This window comes from Dysidea avara, chromosome 1 (genome assembly GCF_963678975.1).
Source record: "Dysidea avara chromosome 1, odDysAvar1.4, whole genome shotgun sequence".
Classification (NCBI taxonomy): Eukaryota; Metazoa; Porifera; class Demospongiae; order Dictyoceratida; family Dysideidae; genus Dysidea; species Dysidea avara.
In genome coordinates, this window is record NC_089272.1 from 21632265 (window position 1) to 21653564 (window position 21300).

Below are 21300 nucleotides of genomic sequence, written 5' to 3' on the forward strand. Positions count from 1 at the left end.
TTATGAAAATGCTATGAGAATAAAATTTCATTGGTGCCACCCAATGAAAACTTTACTTTTCACAGGGCGAACATTTTTTTCGGATTTTCATGGACAAAATTTCCAGTAGTGATAGTACTTGTTTTACAAAAAAATTCCGGCTGGGAGGGTGCATGCTCTGAAGCGCACTGTGCATGTATAACCACAATAGCTATACTCAGTCCCCCAAACTTTTCATACCTTCCTCACTTACCATTAGGGAGAGGAAGAGCAATGCCCTAGTACGAGGATATACGGAATGATATGACGTCAAAAGATACCTTCCATGTGCTCCTTTGTCCGGCCTCCCGATACACGTGATTCTGGCAGTAAAAAGACTGACTCCGACTCACCTCTTGGACGTCTTGCGTTCAACTTTGTCTTTGTTTGAGGTACGACACACTTGTGGTATATTATATGTAGCTACACAGGTAGTTTGTGTAGCTGATACAATTACAGCACGTGATTCACACTAATTACTGTATGTACTTGGTTAAACGCCGCGGCTTTTATTACCTTAGTTAGCAAAATTGATGCGGGGACTATTCGAATTTGACCACCTCTCGATGCTCTCGAAAACGATGTTGAAGCCCGTATTTTCAAAATCGATTGTGGCACTACTCCAAGTGCGACTACTATTGAAGGTGCGGCGTTTAACCAAGTAAATACAGTATACATACGCACGGCAAGTTATAATAACCTGGACCAGGAATGGAATGGGACGGAGAAGTAGTGTGTAGCTATAAACATATCTTTTAGAGGGTCGTTCATTGACTCGTCTTCATTGCTATGGTTTTAGTTTGCATGGGCAAACTAGCTATTCCAATTACCGAACCCAAGACTAATATTTTATGCTCGGTGGACGATAGTCGGACAAGCTAATCAGTGCCAGCATAGTGTCTGAAGCTCTAGCCTTATGATTTTTTAAACCTGCGTGCCTGGCACTTCCACACACAATTACTACAATGCAAGATTAGCTAGTTGAAATTATAACAATTTGTAAAAATTTCTCCCTCCAAAATACGTCCATTCAATAATTTTAATCAGAAAGATGAAACTGCCTTTAGAGATTATGATGCATTTGTCCACCATTGAATTAATGCTTGTGCCACCCTGGCCCATGCACCGACACTACAATACTGTAGATTGAAATAGGTTACGGGGGTAGTGTTAAGGGTTAGGTAAGGGGTTTGGAAATTGGGTTAGTAAGGTTGCAGGTCACAGGGATCAGATCAGAGGTTATGTAAGGAGTGAGGGTTCACAGGTAATGGGTTAGTAATGTTTAAATAGGGTTTGGGAAACTTGTGTAAATGTGTTTTATTGATGATCCAACAAAAAAACAACAACAAAAAACTACTAAGCATAGAAATCACTTAGTTGAGATCAAGCCAATAATAGTTAAATGTTAAGCCTAGTTTCAAGAAAGGTTTAATCCAAAAGTTTGGACCAAAAACAACCAATGAGCTGGCTGGAGCCTCTCCTTCACATCATCTGGTACTTCAATTAGGTTCGGATCAAAATCAAAGCATCTCTGATGAGGGAAAGATAAATTTGCATGATAATGCACCTTAGACGGTGCAGACAACTGCTGTCGCCCCATAGCATTGTTATAATACAAATGCTGTTCTCTCCGTACCAAAATAAGGTCTAATGGTGGTGGTAAACATTTGTCATCTGCTGATCGACTATAAGATCCTCTACATCCAGCACATACTTTGATCAAAGCAGTTAGGAATTTTAACTGAAACAGTCCTGCACTGTCAACAGTAGACTGAGATGACACCATCTGAATTGGGGCAGTAACAGTAGTAGTTGTAAAATTTGACTACTGGAAATAAGCTGTTGAGTACTTCCACAAGACACTGTCAAGGAAATATTGCTGCTTGAACTGGGTGAGACTACCTGACTATCACTATTAGTCACCACATCACTGGAAGTACTTACAAGAGGGTCAACTACAACTTCAATCTCAGGCCTGTGAGCAGAATTAACAGGGCTTTTGCGCTTTGGTTTACATGGCTTTTTCCCCGCTGTCTTGGAAAGCCCATGAGTAGCAGCAGCTATAAGGTTGAGAACAGTTTTAGTGCCTTTGTAACTTCTCAAAACTCTGCAAGACAACCCATTGATTCAGCTGCAGCCAGTACATGGGAACAAATTCTTTGGGCTTTCCAATCCAAGCAATCTTGATCACATTGTAATGACCCTTTTGTACTTCGTGCCACTATGTGAGGCCTTCCGCCAGATTCACTGGCAACACATTTAGTGTTTTTCATTCCGGGAGCATTGGAAGTGTTCAGTAAAGCCTCTGCCTTATTCCACAGAGATGAAATATAATCAGCGGGCAAAGAAATGATGCGAAGGCATTGAAAGACGTATGCCACTAGTGGATAGCATCAACAAACTTTCACTAGTGCTGGGTTGATCAAGCTCTGATTCATAAGGGATGCAGGTTTCCTTAAGCACTTTGCTAATCACATTGTTCCTTTGCTCTGGTGTCATTTTAAACCACCGAACAGCTTCAACTTCTAAGTGGCGGTAATTTTCCTTGAACCTGTATTCACCCATTCCATAGATAGCCTTTTCAATTCCTTTTGTTGAGATACTACAAGGCTAAACAACTTGTCAGTCAACTGAGCCCATGTAGAATGGATACCATCTGTGTTACAATATTGCTGAGTAATCCTATTCAGTTGTGTACTGAGTGGGAGGGCATCCTAGTTCAGCATCTTCACGTACAGAGGCTATCATTGAACTCTTCATTACATCAGCCTTATTTCTAACCAGGCAAACATAAAAAAAAACATGGGTCACATTGTGGATGTATAGACCTTTCTAATTCATCCCATTTTGGTTTCAACAAAAACAACCTTTCTTCAAACTCACTGACACTTCCTGCATCAAGAAGACCCTTGGTATAGATTGTACCATCCAAATATATCTCGAACTATCTGATTTCTGGCATATTCTGGAATCAACATATCCATTAATTTCCTTTGGATGTTGTCCTTCATGTGAATAAAACATCTGAGATGAATAAGATTGTTGGAGAATGTATGCATGGCAGCTTTAACTATAGCTTGCTCCCCATCAGTACCGATCGCCCGTACAGCTGAAAGGCTTGGTTTAAGTTTAAGAAGTGTTGCAAAAAACCAGTAATAAGATTCATACTTTTTCTCTTTGAGGACAAAAATTGGACCGATAAAAGAGGGGGGGACGCTTGTCTCTTTATTGACTAAATGGATGTACAAATAAGTGGTTATAGTGACATAAAACTTTTCAAGGTTGAAAGATGGGTCGATTCCAAGTACACAGAAGCCAGCAGGATCTGTGCAAAGTCTAACCGAATCTGATAGCTGTGAATCCAGTGCAAGAACACAAGTGGGACTGTGGTCAATATTAACTGACCTAATAAACTTTCTACCTCTGGGTAGGTTGTCTTCCTTGCATTGTCTAACCAAGTCATAAAATGGATCCGGTCTACCAATTGGATTGTGGACTTGCCTATCACCAATACACTGTCGAGCATTATATACCTGTCTACGATTGCAAGACAATTCACTAGCACTCTTTACATTAACACTGCCTCCTGCTTCATCGTGTACAGCAACAACCACTACTTTTGGCTTTCCAGTTGCTTGCTTTAGTTTACTTATGGTGCTGCTTTGTGTTTGATGATAGGGGGTACACAGATGTTTTGAACTTCTATGTAGTGGCAATACAACAGGAACTTCAATTCCACATATTGGACCACTGCAAACTGTACTAACTGGCTACTGGAATCCAATACATAGGATATTCGTTGCTGGAACTCTGGGGTAGATTTGTGGCGGTGATATAGATGGACAAGAGTAAACACATTTTGGTTATTGCAATTAATTTCTTCTTTCATTAATTTAGCATCCACAACAGCATTGCCATCATCAAATTCCACAACATACTTTCGTTGAGGCTTGTCTCCATGCATCCAAGTGCCATTATCATCAGCTCTTATATCATCTAAAGATGAGACACAAGATGGATCAACCACAAAAACACTAGAATACTGTACTCCCACTGGTTTTTGATTGCACACTCGACTCTCTAGTACTGCTCCAATCATTAGTTGAAATAACTGACAATGTATGTAAAGGCCGAGCCAATACCGGAAGTTCCTCTGCATGAAAATCATTTTCATCCATGTTTTCAAGTTGTATTGTTTGGTTAAAGGAACATTTCTTTGCTTTCACAGGTGACATGTGCTCTACAATAAAACATGAGCTGCTAGTCACTGTCAGAAACCAAAACTTCTGTATTCCTTTTCTTGCAGAGATGTTTCATTTGCTTCTACAGATAACAAAAACAGATATTTTGACACACAATTGTACATACGCAATGATATGGATACAGTGGAACTTGTATATAATGGTCACCATGGGACCGGATATCACTGGCCCTTATATACAGGTGGTTGTTATAGAGAAAACCTGTATAGAGCAGTCAGCAGCATTTTAGTAGCTATGACTGTTATAAGAGAGTGCTTACTATTAAGAGGCTCCCGCCAACCACAATGTTCCAGAACTTGTAATGAATGTTGCTAAAAACTGGAATACATTTAGGCAGTAATTATTGAGTGATCAGTTTAAACGGTGCCATTGGTCGATTGTGGTGACTAGAACAAACTGCTACCTGATCGTAAGGCAGTGACTGCTATATGCGAGTCACAGTTATGTAAGCAGAGATGATCATATAGGGGAATTCAGTACACACATTAGACAGCTTCTTAATACAGACAGCAATACATACATTTGTATGGGAATATACTTGGGACCTGGTACCTTGGCCGTTATACAAAAATGACTGCTTAATTCAGGTGACCGTTAACACAACTTCCACTGTAATAAATTTCTGCCATAAAAAAACTGGCCTCATACTATTTGGCAACATTGGATGTGCAAACCTAAAGGTGTTTGAGCACTTTGAACAGTTGGAAAGCTTTAAAACCATAGTTGAAAATGACTTTTGTGCATACTAAAATTAATATCAGAACATTGATAATATTTATTACAAACTTGACCTTGGATATGGTCCTACTAAAAGAGGTACAAAACAAACACACTACTAATGCTACACAAAACTACTGTCAACAGTAGGTTCATACATTTGTGGTGCTGTAAGCACTCAGAAACATTCCAGATCACTCAAACAACAAAACAATACAACTAATTAAACTATTGATATTTTGTACTTTGAAGTGGCCGTGACCCATGCATTTACCAGCATGTGACAGCAGGTATTTAGAAACCTAACCTAAGGTCTTTAAGCGTATTGGTATCCTCATTAACTGTGTCAATGTCAGAGAGAATATTTCTGCTGCTTTAGAATGTAAAGGTGGTCACAGGACCTAACTATAGACAAAGGGTGAAAAAATTGGGTAGGTAAAAACAGTGGACCTGGGGACCAAGGACCCGGGGACCCACGGAAATCCAACTCTGCTTGGAATTTTATACACCTCACAGTATTCTATACATTGTACTAGGTACCTTTGCAAGTAGTCTTACACAGCCAATCCACTTTTTCTCCCATCGTGCATCTTGCACGATGTTTATACCAATTAGAAATTATGAGCGCCTCTAAAAAGTGTCTGAAGCTAACAGCATTTATAGATCACTGCCTGCTGCACAGTAAGCATACTAGTTTATTATGCCGCCTAGCTACTAGAGTAGTTTAGGAACATTGTGCAAATGCACCATGACGTATGAAGAGCTGCTGGAACTTGCTTAGCTTGGCTTAGCTGGTAATTGTTCGCCTGCTGCACAATGGGCATGCTAGTCTATTATGTCATCTAGCTACTAAAGTTTAGAAACATTGTGCAAACAAATACTCTGGGAAAATAGCAAGTGACCTGTAATTAATGCAGTCAGCTTCAGACACTTTGTCAGAGGCGCTTATAATTTCTAATTGGTGTAAACATCGGGCGAGATGCCGCAAGGGGGGGAAAAGTGGATTGGCCATGTAAGACTACTTGCAGAGGTAAGGTAAGTGCACCTAATTCCGGACAGTTCCTAACTCCGGACACTTCCAGTGTTTGGCATCATATCTCCAAAACTATCTACAGAGTGTACTTGAAATTTTAGGTGATTACTGCTTCATATACAATTATGCTGTGATCATAAAATCAGCTTAAAAGTCCTGCTGGTTTTTCTAAACAAAGTGATTATTTATTGCAGTCAGAAGGACAACTATGACTTACCACTGTACCAAGTTTCGTTTGCAAACAATCAGCCAAACACTTGCTATGGACGATTTTGTAAGAGCCAGTCTCATTGAAGCTTCATAAACATTTGCATAAATACACCTAGATTTGAAATACCCATAACTCTGCAACGGAAGGTACTATGACTCTCAAAATCGAGTATGAGGTGGGCAATAGGTGCACGTTTAACGTGGCGGTGTTTAATATTCAAAATCAACTTCGGAAGTGCTGTATAAGGCGTGACAAAAAGTGTCCATAGTTAGGAGCATGCACGAAATTTACACATAGTTGAATTTTGGAGCTCGACGGATGGAGATATTTTGATGAAACTTGCAGGACTAACGTACCATAGGATAGGTTTTATCACCATATTTTAAGGATTGATAAATTAGCTTGCATGGTGGAGATAGAGCACCGAAAGCAAAAACTGTCTGGAGTTAGGCACACTTACCTTACCTAGTACAAGTATAGAATACTGTGAAGTGTAAAAAGTTCCAAGAAGAGTTAGATTTCTGTGGGTCCCCTAGTCCTGGGTCCTTGGTCCCCGGGTCCACTGTTTTTAACTACCTGTAATTGTTCGCCTGCTGCACAATGAGCATACTAGTCTATTATGTCATCTAGCTACTAAAGTTTAGAAACATTGTGCAAACAAATACTCTGGAAAAATAGCGAGTGACCTGTATTTAATGCAGTCAGCTTCAGACACTTTTTCAGAGGCGCTTATAATTTCTAATTAGTGTAAACATCAAGCGAGATGCCGCGAGGGGGGGGGGGGGAAAGTAGATTGGCCATGCAAGACTACTTGCAGAGGTACCTAGTACAAGTATAGAATACTGTGAAGTGTAAAAAGTTCCAAGAAGAGTTGGATTTCCATGGGTTTCCGGGTCCACTGTTTTTATCTACCCAAAAAAATTTTAAGACAGTAAAAATTTGGTTTATGGTTTACCATAACCATGCATATACTAGGACAACTCCCTTTCACACAATATTTACACATTGTTGATAATATGGTATGCATGTAGAGGAGTTATCACTGATGCACCTCAAAGCAATGTTGGACCTACACCTCAGATCAAAACTGACAATACTAGCATGCCCGGCTTTTGTAACTTCCCCTTTTTTAAAAACACGAAAGCCATGTACAGCTACTGCCTGGTATACTTGTTTACATAGCGTATCGAATCCAGTCTATAGGATTCAATGTGCTCCTGATATTAATTATGATTGGGTTAGAAATACTATCTGAGCATTCCACATAATATAGCTACCTGTACACAAGTGTCTTACTCAGCAAGTTCATTAGCTAACTACATGGCAAACTTCAACTCCCAACCAGCTTTTGTTTAATAATTTAGCTATAGCTACAGCAGGTATACAATTACAGCAATATGAAACTTGACAAGGTTATAACGGCAACGAAGGAAATTAGCCTGGTTTAGACTGTCTTTCAAAGTGGTACCTTTGGAAGAACATCGTCTAGATCTTCATCAGAAGACGGCTTGTTTCCTTCACCAGCTGCAGGGCCAATCACAGCAGACAAGAGACTGCTGGAAAATGGCAACTTCTGTTTCACTCGAGGTTTCACTCTTTTACGCCGACTAACCTAAGTAAACAATCCAGCCTCAAATTCTTTCACTACCCGAGTCACTAGCACTGCTGCTGCGGAGAAATTTGGAGAAAGACATGATTGGACATGCCTGTTCCAGTTGGCATTTTTGCCATGAACAAAAGTATAGCGAATGTCCACAAACTTCTTGATACTGTATGGATAATTTTGGTTCACATCATGTACATAAACTAGTCTCGCATAGCCATGTAGACCACCTTTTCTTCTTGGCCATTACTTTTCATACGGCCACGTACAAATAGGTCATGTGTTATTAGTATGGTCATATACGAGTAGTTGTGAATCACTGCTGTACTATTCATAAGGTCACATATTAGGATCTACAAATGGCCAAAGAGCTATTCATATGGTGGTCTGCTGGCATATACAGTGTGTGAAATAACTTTTCAGACATGTTCTGTCGTACTGTCTGGGTATTGTGAAATTTGAGTGGACATCAAGCAATTTGACCAGACATTTTATGTTTCTCCTTTCCTGTGTATCTATGATGTTTGTTTCAAACATTGGGGTCACCAATACACTATAGAGCTGATTACTTATCAAGCACTCCTGATGGTACACCAATTTAAAGAGTAGCTACTGGTCACATGAAAGGGCTTCTGTGGAATCAATTGGGCCTTTGTAGGAAAGGAAGTCATAAGGACTTCAGTCAAGGCCTTCTACTTGCCCTGGAATAATATAGCTATATGGTAAAACTTAGCTTATACTGCTATGGCTTAGAAAATGGTATGCATAAAACCCTTTGATCTTTGGGAGATAATGAGATGCACTGATGCCTTGTTCATTCTAGCTTAAAAACTGGTTGTGCAGGTGATCATGAATACCACAAGTAAAAGTGCTAATGGCAATCAGGTTATAAATACATTTTACTACTGCAATACAGGTGACTGATACCCCAAGTAGGCTGGCACAACATAGTAAACCAGAGGAGGGCGGAAGTGCTTCAGGCACTACTTGAAAATATTACCTTAATTGCATAGTTTAATCACATGAACCTCAGTAGTCCCAATACAAAACTAGCAAATGGGCAGTGATCGCTGATGATCGCTAGATATTTTTGTTGTGCTTCGTGTAAGGATTAAAACGATGTATTTTATTTTGTAAAAGCGCTTAGTTTTGTAGGCAAAACTGATGGAACAATATTTTGCGCATAGCAATACTAGCGTTAGACCGCTTCCACCCTCCTCTGATAGTAAACTGTTAACCTCAGAGGTTAACTTGCGCATACCCTTGTGGTCAGTACAAGCCAAAATCACATACCTTAATTACATGTCAATACCATCATGTCTGGCCTCCCTCCTAGCTCAATCTTAACTTTGAAAGGACAGTATTTCTGGACAAATTCAACTATGGGCTGACACCTGGGTGCAATTGACAGGAAATTGTCCAGTGAGAGACTGTTATTTCGCATACTGCATATAGCTAAAGCTCCTACTCAGAGATAGAAATCGACATAACTCATACATGATACTGAAAATTAGCAGCTAGCTATATGGCATATATAATTTTGTATGTGAATTAGCTCTATCTATATAACCAAGAGTTAATAATAGTAGCCTCTCTACTATTATTAACTCTTGATATAACAGTTAGATAGCTATTGTTCCTGTAGTAGTTTGAGTGTAACTAGCTATACATCGTGATTAGCTATATTACTGTATTACAAAAACATATTCTCTTGATGGTCGCACCAATATATTTTGCAAGTACAGAGGCTATAATGCAAACATGAGTAAGCGGTCTTACTGTACATACACACAAACCCCAGGATCTTGTGCTAAGTATACGATGGGGTTCAAAACAGTTAATTCTTGAGAAGTCATAGTATGCTCATATCAAATTATATTTGCAGCGTATACAAAAGTTAATGACATATTATACAGTCTAACACCTAAATAAGCAAATGTTCAGATCAGAAAACGTTATTAGCCAGCCAGTATTAACCAATCAAATAAACACCCAAAGGATTTTTCACTATTCACAGAACCACATTTCTCTTGATACATTAATACTCTTTGCTTGCCTAATTTACTTTCACATTCACACATGTGTAATGGTACAAACACCAGCTCACAAATGTAGCACTTCACCATATATAGGTGCTTATTCTACAAATAACTTTCTTTACATGTGCTCTGAATCATTTGGTAATCTGTGCTTGCAACAAATGTTCAATTGTTGAAGTACAGCATTCTCTTTATGGTTTTGTTAGATGTTAATGTTGGTTGCTCACCTAAATGACCTAAGCTTTTGAAGTAAAGGTATCATCAGCCTCCATTGCTATGAGTAGTAATCTTCACCTCCCCCATGCTGTTGATTGTGAGGATGGTTTGGTACATGTTCAGGGTCTCGGCTGCCGGAGAAGTAGTAGTAGGAAGTTTTGGGATGACATTCTTGAATGACTGCTGAACCAACTGCATGCAACTAACTGTGCATGCGTTATTACTCTTATTAATGCACTATTTCTTTTTAATGCTCCCCCTTAGCTTACATGAAATAGCTTGGTATTCAACTTCCCTATGTTTAAATTATTTAAACTTAATTTTAATGTTGGTTACTCACCTAATTTTTGGAGTAAAGGTATCATCAGCCTCCATTACTATGAGTAGTAATCTCCACCTCCCCCATGCTGTTGATTGTGGGGGTGGTTTGGTACATTATGGAGTTTCGGCTGCCTTTGTAGGAGGATAAAATTCAACTCTATTTTTGTGGCCAAACGTGAATTGGCTGTTTTTGATTTAAGACAACAGATATAGGTAAGGTGGAATTTGGCGTCAGGAATTGCTTGTACTTGATCTTGTTCATTTGTGATTACCCTATCCAAGCAAATAAAGATTTTCTTTTTTGTCAATTTTTTTTAAGTGGTTGGGAATGTATGGTTTACCCTTTACCTTGAAGTGTAGTCTCGCATGGCCAGACAGCTTTTCTTCTGCACAGAGTTTATCAATTGAAAATTATAAGTACCTGCTCCTAAAAAGAGTCTGGAATGGTTAACATAGGCAACCCATTTCTAACATTCCAAACCACCATGGAGGGTTTTAATGAATTCCAACAAGCCTTTGCCCACACCTTGGCCCACAAATATTCAATATTCAAGTTCTAAGCATTTTCAACAAAGACATTTTGTGCCATGACACAGTAGAACTTGTTTCACTGTCAATGTGTATATAGCAAGACCAAGCTATTAAAGTTTGTATGGTTCATATTTCATCCTCAAAATGTTTTTTTATCTTAGCACCCAGTTTATAATGGATATAAAATTAAATGCTTGAGTAATCACTTGCCACATATGGCTTTGCTTTGTAAATTTGTAGCACTAGCTCACACTTCAAGGGTGTTGTACTGGATAGGTCTTTTATCTGTGATCATGGTCAAACTCAAAAATCAATAGTTACAGCTAAGGCTACAAAATTGTGCAACAGTGGGTCAAAGTGATCGTGATCAAAACCCCTAAGTTGCTACGTATTTTACAAGACAGAAATATCTTCAACTACACTTTTCAAGACTCTAGTGATGATTGCCATGATTTTAATGACCTTTAATAAACAGCATGCACCAAGAAATTATAGAATGCAGAGGCAGATCGGGGGAGGGGGGGGGGGGTTCAAAGGGTTCATGGAACCCCCCTTTTGGAAGAGCCTCTAATTTGAGATACTCTAATAGAGCAGTCACAGTATTCTTCAGAGGAGCAGTGTAGTAAACTACGTATGTAGTTATAAATAAGGAGATGTAGTTGGTAGAGAAATGTAGGGCAACTATTGTCAGCAGGTAGTTACCTTTTTTTGTCTTCGACTTACTGAAGTTGTAATTCCAGAGTGGAACCCTCCTTTTAGAAAGTCTGGATCTGCCCCTGGAATGGTAGTGTAGGGGTAAGTAGCAGGGTTCGACATGCCACGTGGCTTACATGTCCAACATCTTAACATGTTACATCATGCATATTCTAAAAACACTCTTGCACAAAGTGCAAAATGTATGTCCTAAATATAGTAAGTAGGGATTTTGGTGAATGTTTCGTGTGCCACCCAAAATTCCGCTTTTAAAAATCATCCTACAGACATTTTATGTGACGAAAATCACCTTTATAGTCCATATAATACATAAAACAGCATTAAATACAACAAAACACTTACAGGTGGCCGGATATAAAATATTTTTTTTTGGCGAAATCACCTTTACGGAATAATATTAGTCCATTCAACATGAAATACACATTAAAAACAAGAAAACACTTATCGGTGACCGGATATAGAATTTTAAAAAAACCTCCAAAACTTGAAATTTCGTCTCACTCACTCACTGCCTGACCACAATCGCAAGCCTAGAGCCCAAACGAAGCAGTGCACGGTCACCATTTTACGTCACAACAACAAACTCACCGGTGGGGTGTGCCTTTTGGGGTTCCGACGAGTGTATGCCCTGTGCGCCTTGTCTTTCCTTTTATCTTCAATCAGGTTGATTGTCTTCTTCAAGCATCAAAACTATACCGAGACGTTAATTTTCTGTATCAACACTTTTCTGTAGGCACCACAAAATTATTTCAGAAAGTGCTTATGCTGCTGAAAGAGTGGGGCGCTTATAATCTCAAGTGTTGCACGTGAAACATTAAGGCTGCTGAGTTGTCACTTCGACTTTTGCCAACGCCTGGATTGCAATTGACGAAGAGATTTGAGATGGACTGATACTCAACGGCTTGTTCCTCTGAACACACTGACCCAGCCACTCAGTGCCGGACAGCGAGATCAGTGTGTCAGTGATTCATGTGATTGGATAGTACTTGAGTTCATCCTGTTAGTTGAGACTAAGCTACAGACAACTGAAAGGGCCTGTTCGTTAGAACAACTTCTAGCCGGGGTGAATAGAACGCGGACCATTGTACTGAGACAGGTCATATATCTGAGCGCCACTGCTACTACAATCAAAGGTAAGCTATGCATGCTACTACAGGCCTATGTGCCCAATTTTGGCACAGTACATACTTTAATAAGCTGTAACTAGCTAGCTGTGCTACAACAAAAAACTAAACAAACTAGCATTTTAAAAATTGTTAAATGAAGTAGGAATAAAAAGTAGTGAAACAAGAAATGAATGATGGTACTACAGCATAGTTCAATGGGAAAGTCCCTACTTTGGCATTGAGCAAAATTATAGCTAATGTGCCAAAGTAGGGACTTTTCCATTGAGCTATGCTGTAATACCATCATTCATCTCTTGTTTCACTACTTTTTATTGCATAGATCCCTACTTCATTTTTAAATTAACAATTTTTAATATTATGGCATTCAGTGCTTTACATCCTCGGGGGGTAGTACAGTTTTCTCGTTTACTCTGATATCTGACATTGAGCCCTTTCAACTGCCATTCTTCTGGGATGTTTCTCATTGTTGTCAGTAGATTGCTTGTTATGTTCTTCTCTGGCTGTCTCTACTTGCAGATTTGAATTCGTGCTGTATGCTTCCAAGGGGTAAAATTTGGTGATGGATCTAGATGTGACATGGTTTCCAATACGTACATTTACTGCTCTCGCAAACCCATCATTTCCTGTTGAAAGGTCTTCAATGGCTGCCAGTTTTCAATTTAGATGTAGTTGTTCATCATGTATCAAAACGACATCTCCCTTCTTAACCAGTTGTTTGTTATGTCCACATGCCTTGTGGTATTCCCTTAAGGAGGTGAGAAATTCCCTTTTCCATCTTGTCTGGAAATGATTAAAAATTCTAGTGTGTTTGTCAAGTTGTCTCTTCATAGCTGAGCATCTACTTAGTCTGGGTCATCTGTATTCTCCTCATGCTCGTGAGGTAGAGATGTGATTCTCCTGCCGGTGTCCCATCGTAAGCCAAGCACATTAACTGTTACATGGGTCATTGGTTTTGTCTTGGAGCAGAGACGACAACTATTAGATGACCTGGAACATAAATTAAATCTTGCTTCACTCATTATACATCTGGCTTGTTTGTAATAATCTATTACTTCATCCTCTGAGTTGCAACCAGAAATGAGATTGTGTACAAATAAATTGGATTTCATGCCACACACCACTAGAAAGGGGAACTTGCTGAGGGGTGCAGGTCAATAACAGCGTTCAGCATGAAGGGTGAGCTTGCCGTACCAAATGGAACAACCTTGAAGCGGCATGTTTCTGAATCACCTGCCACATGAAGCATGTATAGTTTGTGTAGCTTCAAATACAGAAACCCCTTATGTATATCTGTGACAAATGCAAAGGTAAGTATCTGGAATCTAAGCATGTTACTAAATCACCTAGGTAAGGTCTGAAAGCCACATGAAGCATGTATAGTTTGTGTAGCTTCAAATACAGAAACCCCTTCTCTATATCTGTGGCAAATGCAAAGGTAGGTATCTGGAATCTAAGCAGAATGAAGAACAAGTCATACAAAATTGGAGGACCTACAAGTAGACAATTGTTAAGGCCTTTCCTTGTCGATGACTACCATCAAAAACTTTGTCTATAGGGGTACTTTCTGATGGGTGATGAGGTAGGTAGTGGGCCTGTGTTTGTGGATGATCAAGAAACAAAATTGTTGAAGATTGTTATCTTCAATAGTCAGTTTCATGACAGCAACATAAAAAGGCATTGGTGGTGAAATGCTGTGGTGACACTTGTTGTATAGGCTCAGACAAAAGATAACCCAGCTTAGACTGTAGAACCATTAGTCCATCTCCTCGCATGATGTTATCCTCATAAAATTATATATCCAATAAAACCTGTCCCAATTAACACAGGTATCTGAAAGTTATCTTTGTAGGTAATGAGGTGAACCAATTTTAATCCCTTAAGTGTTTAAAAAGTTATCACACACAGAGGTGCAGCAATGAATGGGACAGTAAGAACGGTAATTATTGGTATCCTTTCCCATAACTTAGTTTCGACATACACACAGGCTACTTAATAGACATTGGGCTGAAATGTATTCTGCCCCTGGTGTAAATGCTATGTATGTGCTCGCTACTGGATGGCTTCAGATCAAGCTTTATGATTGCCTCCTCTGTGATGAACGAGCATTGCAAGCCATTGTCAAATAAGATCTTGCCCTGAATTTGTAATCCTTCAGCACTGATGGGAGCTATGGCTGTTTTCAATAAGCTGATCATGTTGGTTGTAGGTGGGCACTTATTGGAATGTGAGTTAAATGATACTGCATGGAGCCATTGTCATGCTTGTCTGTGTTGGCTACATTGATGAACATGTGCTTTTCGCTTCAGTATCTCTCTTAATTGTTATTTTGTTTAGGATCTTCACTGATGGGCTTACACAAGCAAGTATGATGTTTATGTTTGCAAATCTTATATCAAAACTTATTACAGTGAAACACCTTGTGGTTTCCCAGGTAGTTATAGCACAAATTTCCCCTCTTAACTATTTCTGAACATCTACATCACATACACTGGGAAAATAGTCACCATTATAGTACACACATAACTGCTTCTTCTTACCACTATATGGAGGGGGCTGGTGCGTAGTCCCTTGATTCCAGTGTGAAATGATGCAGTAGAATGTGAGCGCCTTGATGTGTTTGACAACTGATCACTCATGGTACATCACCAATAGTCACACCAGTGTTACTCCACAGCTTTCCAGCATGGCCCAGAGATCACTGATATAGCAAATTCTTATCCCCAAGCCATCAGTAGGCTTCTCAAGCTCACGATTCCAATATTCTCAGGCGACCTTACCCCTTGGCAGACATTTTGGGATTCATTCAGTGCAGCTGTACTACTGCCATAGAGCAGTCCCACACTTGGTGCCATACAGAAGTTTAATAATCTCCTGGCCCAGTTTCAAAGAGATGTTGCCAGGACCATTGTTGGTCTCCCCCCTCACAGTGGCCAATCAATTTTGCTCCTCAAGAAAAGATTTGGACAACCCAACAAGATCCAGAATGCTCACATGCAGGCTATCCTGTAAACTCCAAGTCTGACTAATGAACTACCCAGCCTGCATGAGGTTATTTTATGATTCAATCAAAGTACATGTTAGAGGATTGTCAACACTTGGAGTGTCGAATGAGTCCTATGGAACTATCTTAGTGCCAAAACTCTTAGACAAATTGCCAGTGCCAACTTGACTCCAGAGCATGCCAACCTGGATTGCTCTAATGATGAACTGCAAGCAGCAGTATACTCAAGGAGATAGGAGTGTTGGAAACTGGATTTTATACCTGTGGTGACTATTGTGGTAGACTGAAATATTAGCACTAGCTGTAGTACTGGCAGTGGAATTAATAACTTGCGAGTGTGATACAGTGGTAGACTCATAGACAATGAAGCAGACTATGGTGATGAAGATGGGATAATATGAGAAGATGGGGTAATATGAGAAGCTCTAGTACATAGACTGTTGTAATTAAGTTTCTATTTGATTAATCTTCTTTTTTTTTGAAGGATTCTATCCTGGGTTTCCTCAATTTCTAGAATTAGGTCTTCTAAGCTATCTATATCTTCTGTATACCGTCGAGAATCTGTGTGTCTAACTGATGTATTGTTTCTTTCTTTTTCTTCAAGAGGTCTTCAGGGATGATAATTGAAGTTCATCAATAACTTTCATTGACATCAGTTCATCCACCTGCTTAAGTGTTCTAGTGACGTGACTTTTGTAGTCCTTTGAGGCATGCCATGTCTTTCACGTGTAATCAGGTGGTTTCAATTAGGATGCACTGCAAGAATAAATAGAGCAAAAATAACAGCTCTACTGCAAAGGAGCAGTACCGTTTTAGCAAGTATTCAATGCTGATGAAACTGGTGTCAAGTGTTATGCACAAGCAGGGGAAGGTGCTGGCTCAATTAGGCCAACATCATGTGTATTCTGTCACTTCAGCCGAAAAGGGAAAGACACACACAGTGTGTCATGTGTATCAGCTGCTGGTCAAGTCCTGCCTCCCATGATTGTATATCCACAAAAACAAAAGTGCCAAACTCCCTTAAGGATGATTGTGTACCTAACACATACTTTACAAACAGTGAAAATGGGTGGATTAACAGTGATCTATATTTGCAATGGTTCAAATTCTTTCTAAACAAAATCCCACCTGCAAGGCCAGTACTAAGATGGCCATGGTTATCATATTTCAAATAGCTTGATTGAATTAGCTCATGAAAACACTATGCTTGCCAGCTCATACAACACACATTTTACAACCATTGGATGTGGGTGTGTTCAAATCATTTAAATCCAACTTTTCAAAGGCCTGTTACAGATTTCTCATGGAAAGACCCGGTCAAGTCATAACATCCGTTGCTATTGCTTCACTTGTACATGGTGCTTGATTTAATTCATTCACACCAGTTAATACAATGAGTGGCTTCTAAAAATGTGGAATATATCCCCTTACCCAGGGGAAGTCTCAGACCATCAATTGGCTCCGTATAGCAGTGCCTGACTCAGTGTCCTCCCAAAGTAGCTCAAGCAGTTCCACCAAAGCATTTACAGTTGAGTAGCTAAAATTATTTCAATGTAGATACGATGAAGGGTTTGATTTGAAAGATCCAGAATATGAAACTTGGCTGAAAATTCATCACCCTGAGATAGGAACTCCACCTGTTTCCAATACTGAATCATCTTCCAGTGCGTCAGATAAGATGCTAAAAGAAGTACTTGTCCTCCCTTCAAAGACGCAGAAGAAGGGAAAAAACCCTTAAGTGGTAAAAGTGTTTGTATTACTGATGATTAAGTTTTGGAGGAAAGGAGAAAATTAAATTAGCTGAGGAACGAAAAATGAAAATAAATGAAAGAACAAAGAGAAGGAGACAAAGAGTGAAAAGCAAAGGAGATAGAAGAAAAAGCGAAAGAGAAAGTTAAGCAGAAAAAAAATCAACCAAGAAGTCCACTAGAAGGAAGGAAGTATTACTTAATTCAGGGGATGAAGATAATATTCAATAATTATTTTCACTATGATTCAGTTTTATAAATTTTTTGTGTGTTTTACTCTATTTGCCAAATATATACCATGTCTTATAATACCTACATGTGTCTCATAATTGATGGTTTGAGGTATTATACACTGCACGATGTGTTTCATTTACCACAACAAAGTATATCTTGACATTTAATACCACTAACGTATGATGGATAAGTAAGATACTTCACATCATTTGATGTCTCAAGTTGCATGCTTTTGTATTTAGATTTAAAAATTGTGTCTCATAACCCCTCTGCTGTCTCATAATTGGTGTTATATAAAATAGGGATTTTACCTACTCAGAAGAATAGTTAGCTAGTAACATCAAATACCAATATAATATGTGCATCAGTGAGTAGAGCATATCTTGTATTGCCTTGCATCACTTCCTCTAGGAATTGTAAAAATTTACATTTTCGTGACCCATAATACTGGCATCTACTCTACTCTAAAAACATGCATGCACACAATGTATGTCTTAAATACAGAAACTATCTATAGCAGTTTTATACAGCAATGTTCAGCTCTTGACAGGTAGAGGAACATTTTTAGTCAATTAAAGGAACCATGTGACACTCTAAATTATCACTATTTACAGTATAATACTGTTTATGTACAAACATAATATTATGCACATTGTTCCCACAAGAATGGATTTGTATAATCAGGTCACATATATCAGCAAAAGATATTATGTATCTATGGCTCTTCCTATTCTGACTACACTATAAAAAGTGCGGTTAGTGTTATTTTATTAACTAGGTGTCATTTCAGTTTTAGTCAGTATCACAGACTTTCTGGTATCCAATACACTGCCACTTGAATGCTTTTCCATTCTGGCACCAGTATAATACCCTGCTCCATGTAACAGGGAGAGTATGAGCACCCTTTCAAAAATTCTAGTCTAGAAGAATAAGCATAAGAATACCTGTTACTTATTCACACACATTTTTAGCCATTCTGTATAGATATTTTAATTGTTAATATTTATTTCCTTGCTTAGAAAAATGAATAATCAGTCACTTATCAGTTACGGTAGAGGAGGAATGTTATTACTATTTACAATTTCACTGATAATAGTAGTACTCTATTGTATTTATATTGAGAATGATCCTTCAGTATTAGATGAAAAACAACATACTGTCATCAGAAAACAGCAGCCTCCAGCAAAACTTGACTGGCTGACAAATTCAAATGGCATATATTGTCAGTGGTCGTCAAATAGTTCAACAAAGTATACTGAAATGGAAATACAGCAGTTGCAAATACTATGGGATTTGATGGATATTTATAAAGATTTTCATAGAGCAGGTGTTGAGCATTTGCGTAATGGAAATAGTAGAAAAGTTCGAACACTCACATGGCACTGCGGTGATGATTGTGCTGGTTTGGGATTTCGTTTCAAAGGAATTATAGTAAATCTGTTTTTAGCAATCTTCAGTGATAGGGTATTGTTATTGAAATGGGACAAAGTTTCACTAGAAAATACCCACCTATTACCAAACATGATAGACTGGCAGTATCATGATTATTCATTGGCTGGGTCTTCTGTTAACCTTGGAACTTATATAATTAAGTATGCAAATGTGCAGGATAACTATGAGAAAAAGTGGATTAATGTCATTGCTGGAGATACAATGCATCTACAAATGTTGTACAACAGAGATAAACATTTAAATGAAATGCTGTCAGGGATTTTTTCCATTAAGAGTGACAATTATGTAAGATTAAAGAAAAAGCTTTTAACCCATAGAATCCGATTGGATTTGGCTCAACTTTCATCTTTTAAATTTTTGTTCACAGTCGGTACACAAATACAATGGCTTGCAAGTGATGTTCTGAACAAGCTCAATTTACAAGAAAAACCATATGTTGCTTTACATTTAAGAACAGGAGGGTTTGATGGCAATGTTATTGAAAGTAAAAGTAGATTTGCAAACTCTTTGCGTAAGTGGAAACATGCAACAGAATGTGCCATACAACAAGTTAACAACCTTATTGGACCAGATGGTGTAGTGGTTCTATTATCAGACAATAAAGAAGCAAAGAAAATGTTATCAAATGAGTACCACCAAGTGAAGGTACTAGATAATCAGATAGTACATGTAGATAAGACAGCTCATCTAACTAACAGCAGCATGCTTGATACATGGCAAGATGTTCTTATAATGGCAGAAGCTTCTCTTGTTGTACATGGTCATTCTTCCTTTCCAGAAGTAGCATTTGCTTTTTGTGGAATACCACTTTCTAGAACTATTTGTTATGAACATGATAAATGTCACTATTGTGATTTATAGTTTTTACACAGTATATTCACACTTCAAGTTCTCTATAATATCTACGGTGTAGTTATACTACCCAGGAGTTTCATACAAATCTAAAAATCTACATTTTGTAAAATGGATGAAATAATTTATATTGTCTTAACTGCAGCTATCAAAAGGATTGTATATATAAAGAAGTGGCATCATTATAGACGTCATATTATACAGTAAATAGCAATAGGAATGTCTATCGTAGCTACTACACATGTATTAGTGAAAAAGCTGATAGTGGTATAAAATCACCACCTTTACAGATTTGATTCTTTTCTTTGTAGCTATTTGTACAAATATTTCAGTGAGGGGTGTAATTTTTGCAGATTTCACTGTTCAATAAGCTGTTCATGAAATTTTCGTCCTTGAGATTAGCAATTATCAAGATCATGTGCTGAATTTTGAACCAGTAAAACTGTCAAAGTCTCAGTGGCTGTGGAGTCCTAGACTCCCACCTCTGAATGCTGCTGTTAAACTTCCCTTTCAAGCTACACAGCAAATCTGTGTGACTTATGGACACATTGATAATAGTTTCATGTCCACCAGAAATGGCAATGCAGGCAGGCGGATTTAATTTTTAACTGGATATATAGCTGTACTAAGGCCACACCAAGTCAAACCTTAATTTCTGGTCACCCGCCTGCATGGAAAACCTGGAACCCCAGTTTATGAGGACTATTATTACTATTACAGGCACTTAAGTGCTTGTGATCCAGTTAAAACCAAGGACACTGATTTTTAAGCACTGCAAAAGATGAGATACTCTAATAGAGCAGTCAGGGATTCTACTAGAGTCTACCTACCCTTAACTCTAATATTAGAACAGTCAGGTATAGCTATAATATGCCGCACTACTAAAACGTTTCTCATTAGTTTATATAAGTAAGTGGCATTAGCCACTATCCTAGCTAATAGCATCAGATAGACCATAGCCTAACAATTTAAATGTGGTCCTCTAGTGATTAGTCTAGCTCTTCTAGTGGATCTAAAGTTTGACTTCCTTGTTACTGAACAGTAGTACACGGACTGGAAAGCCAGTAACATTCAGTGAGCTCAAACTTTAAGTTTTCCATGACTAAGTAACTGTGTGGTCCTAGATTGGCAAGTGGCAACCCTTAGTTAAAACATCAACTTTCCCACTGATCACTGAAAAACACTATATAGCCTGGAGCACTCAATGACTCAAAGCTTTGA

General features: G+C 38.5%; 1 protein-coding gene across 1 annotated transcript; it reads left to right on the forward strand.

Annotated features, from left to right (window-relative positions):
* Positions 1 to 299: 299 nt before the first annotated feature.
* LOC136259062 (uncharacterized) lies at positions 300 to 20225 on the forward strand. The gene is made up of 2 exons (XM_066052475.1): positions 300 to 410; positions 18795 to 20225. The coding sequence occupies exon 2, from the start codon at positions 18799 to 18801 to the stop codon at positions 20086 to 20088; it is 1290 nt and encodes a 429-aa protein (XP_065908547.1). The 5' UTR covers positions 300 to 410; positions 18795 to 18798; the 3' UTR covers positions 20089 to 20225.
* Positions 20226 to 21300: the final 1075 nt, after the last annotated feature.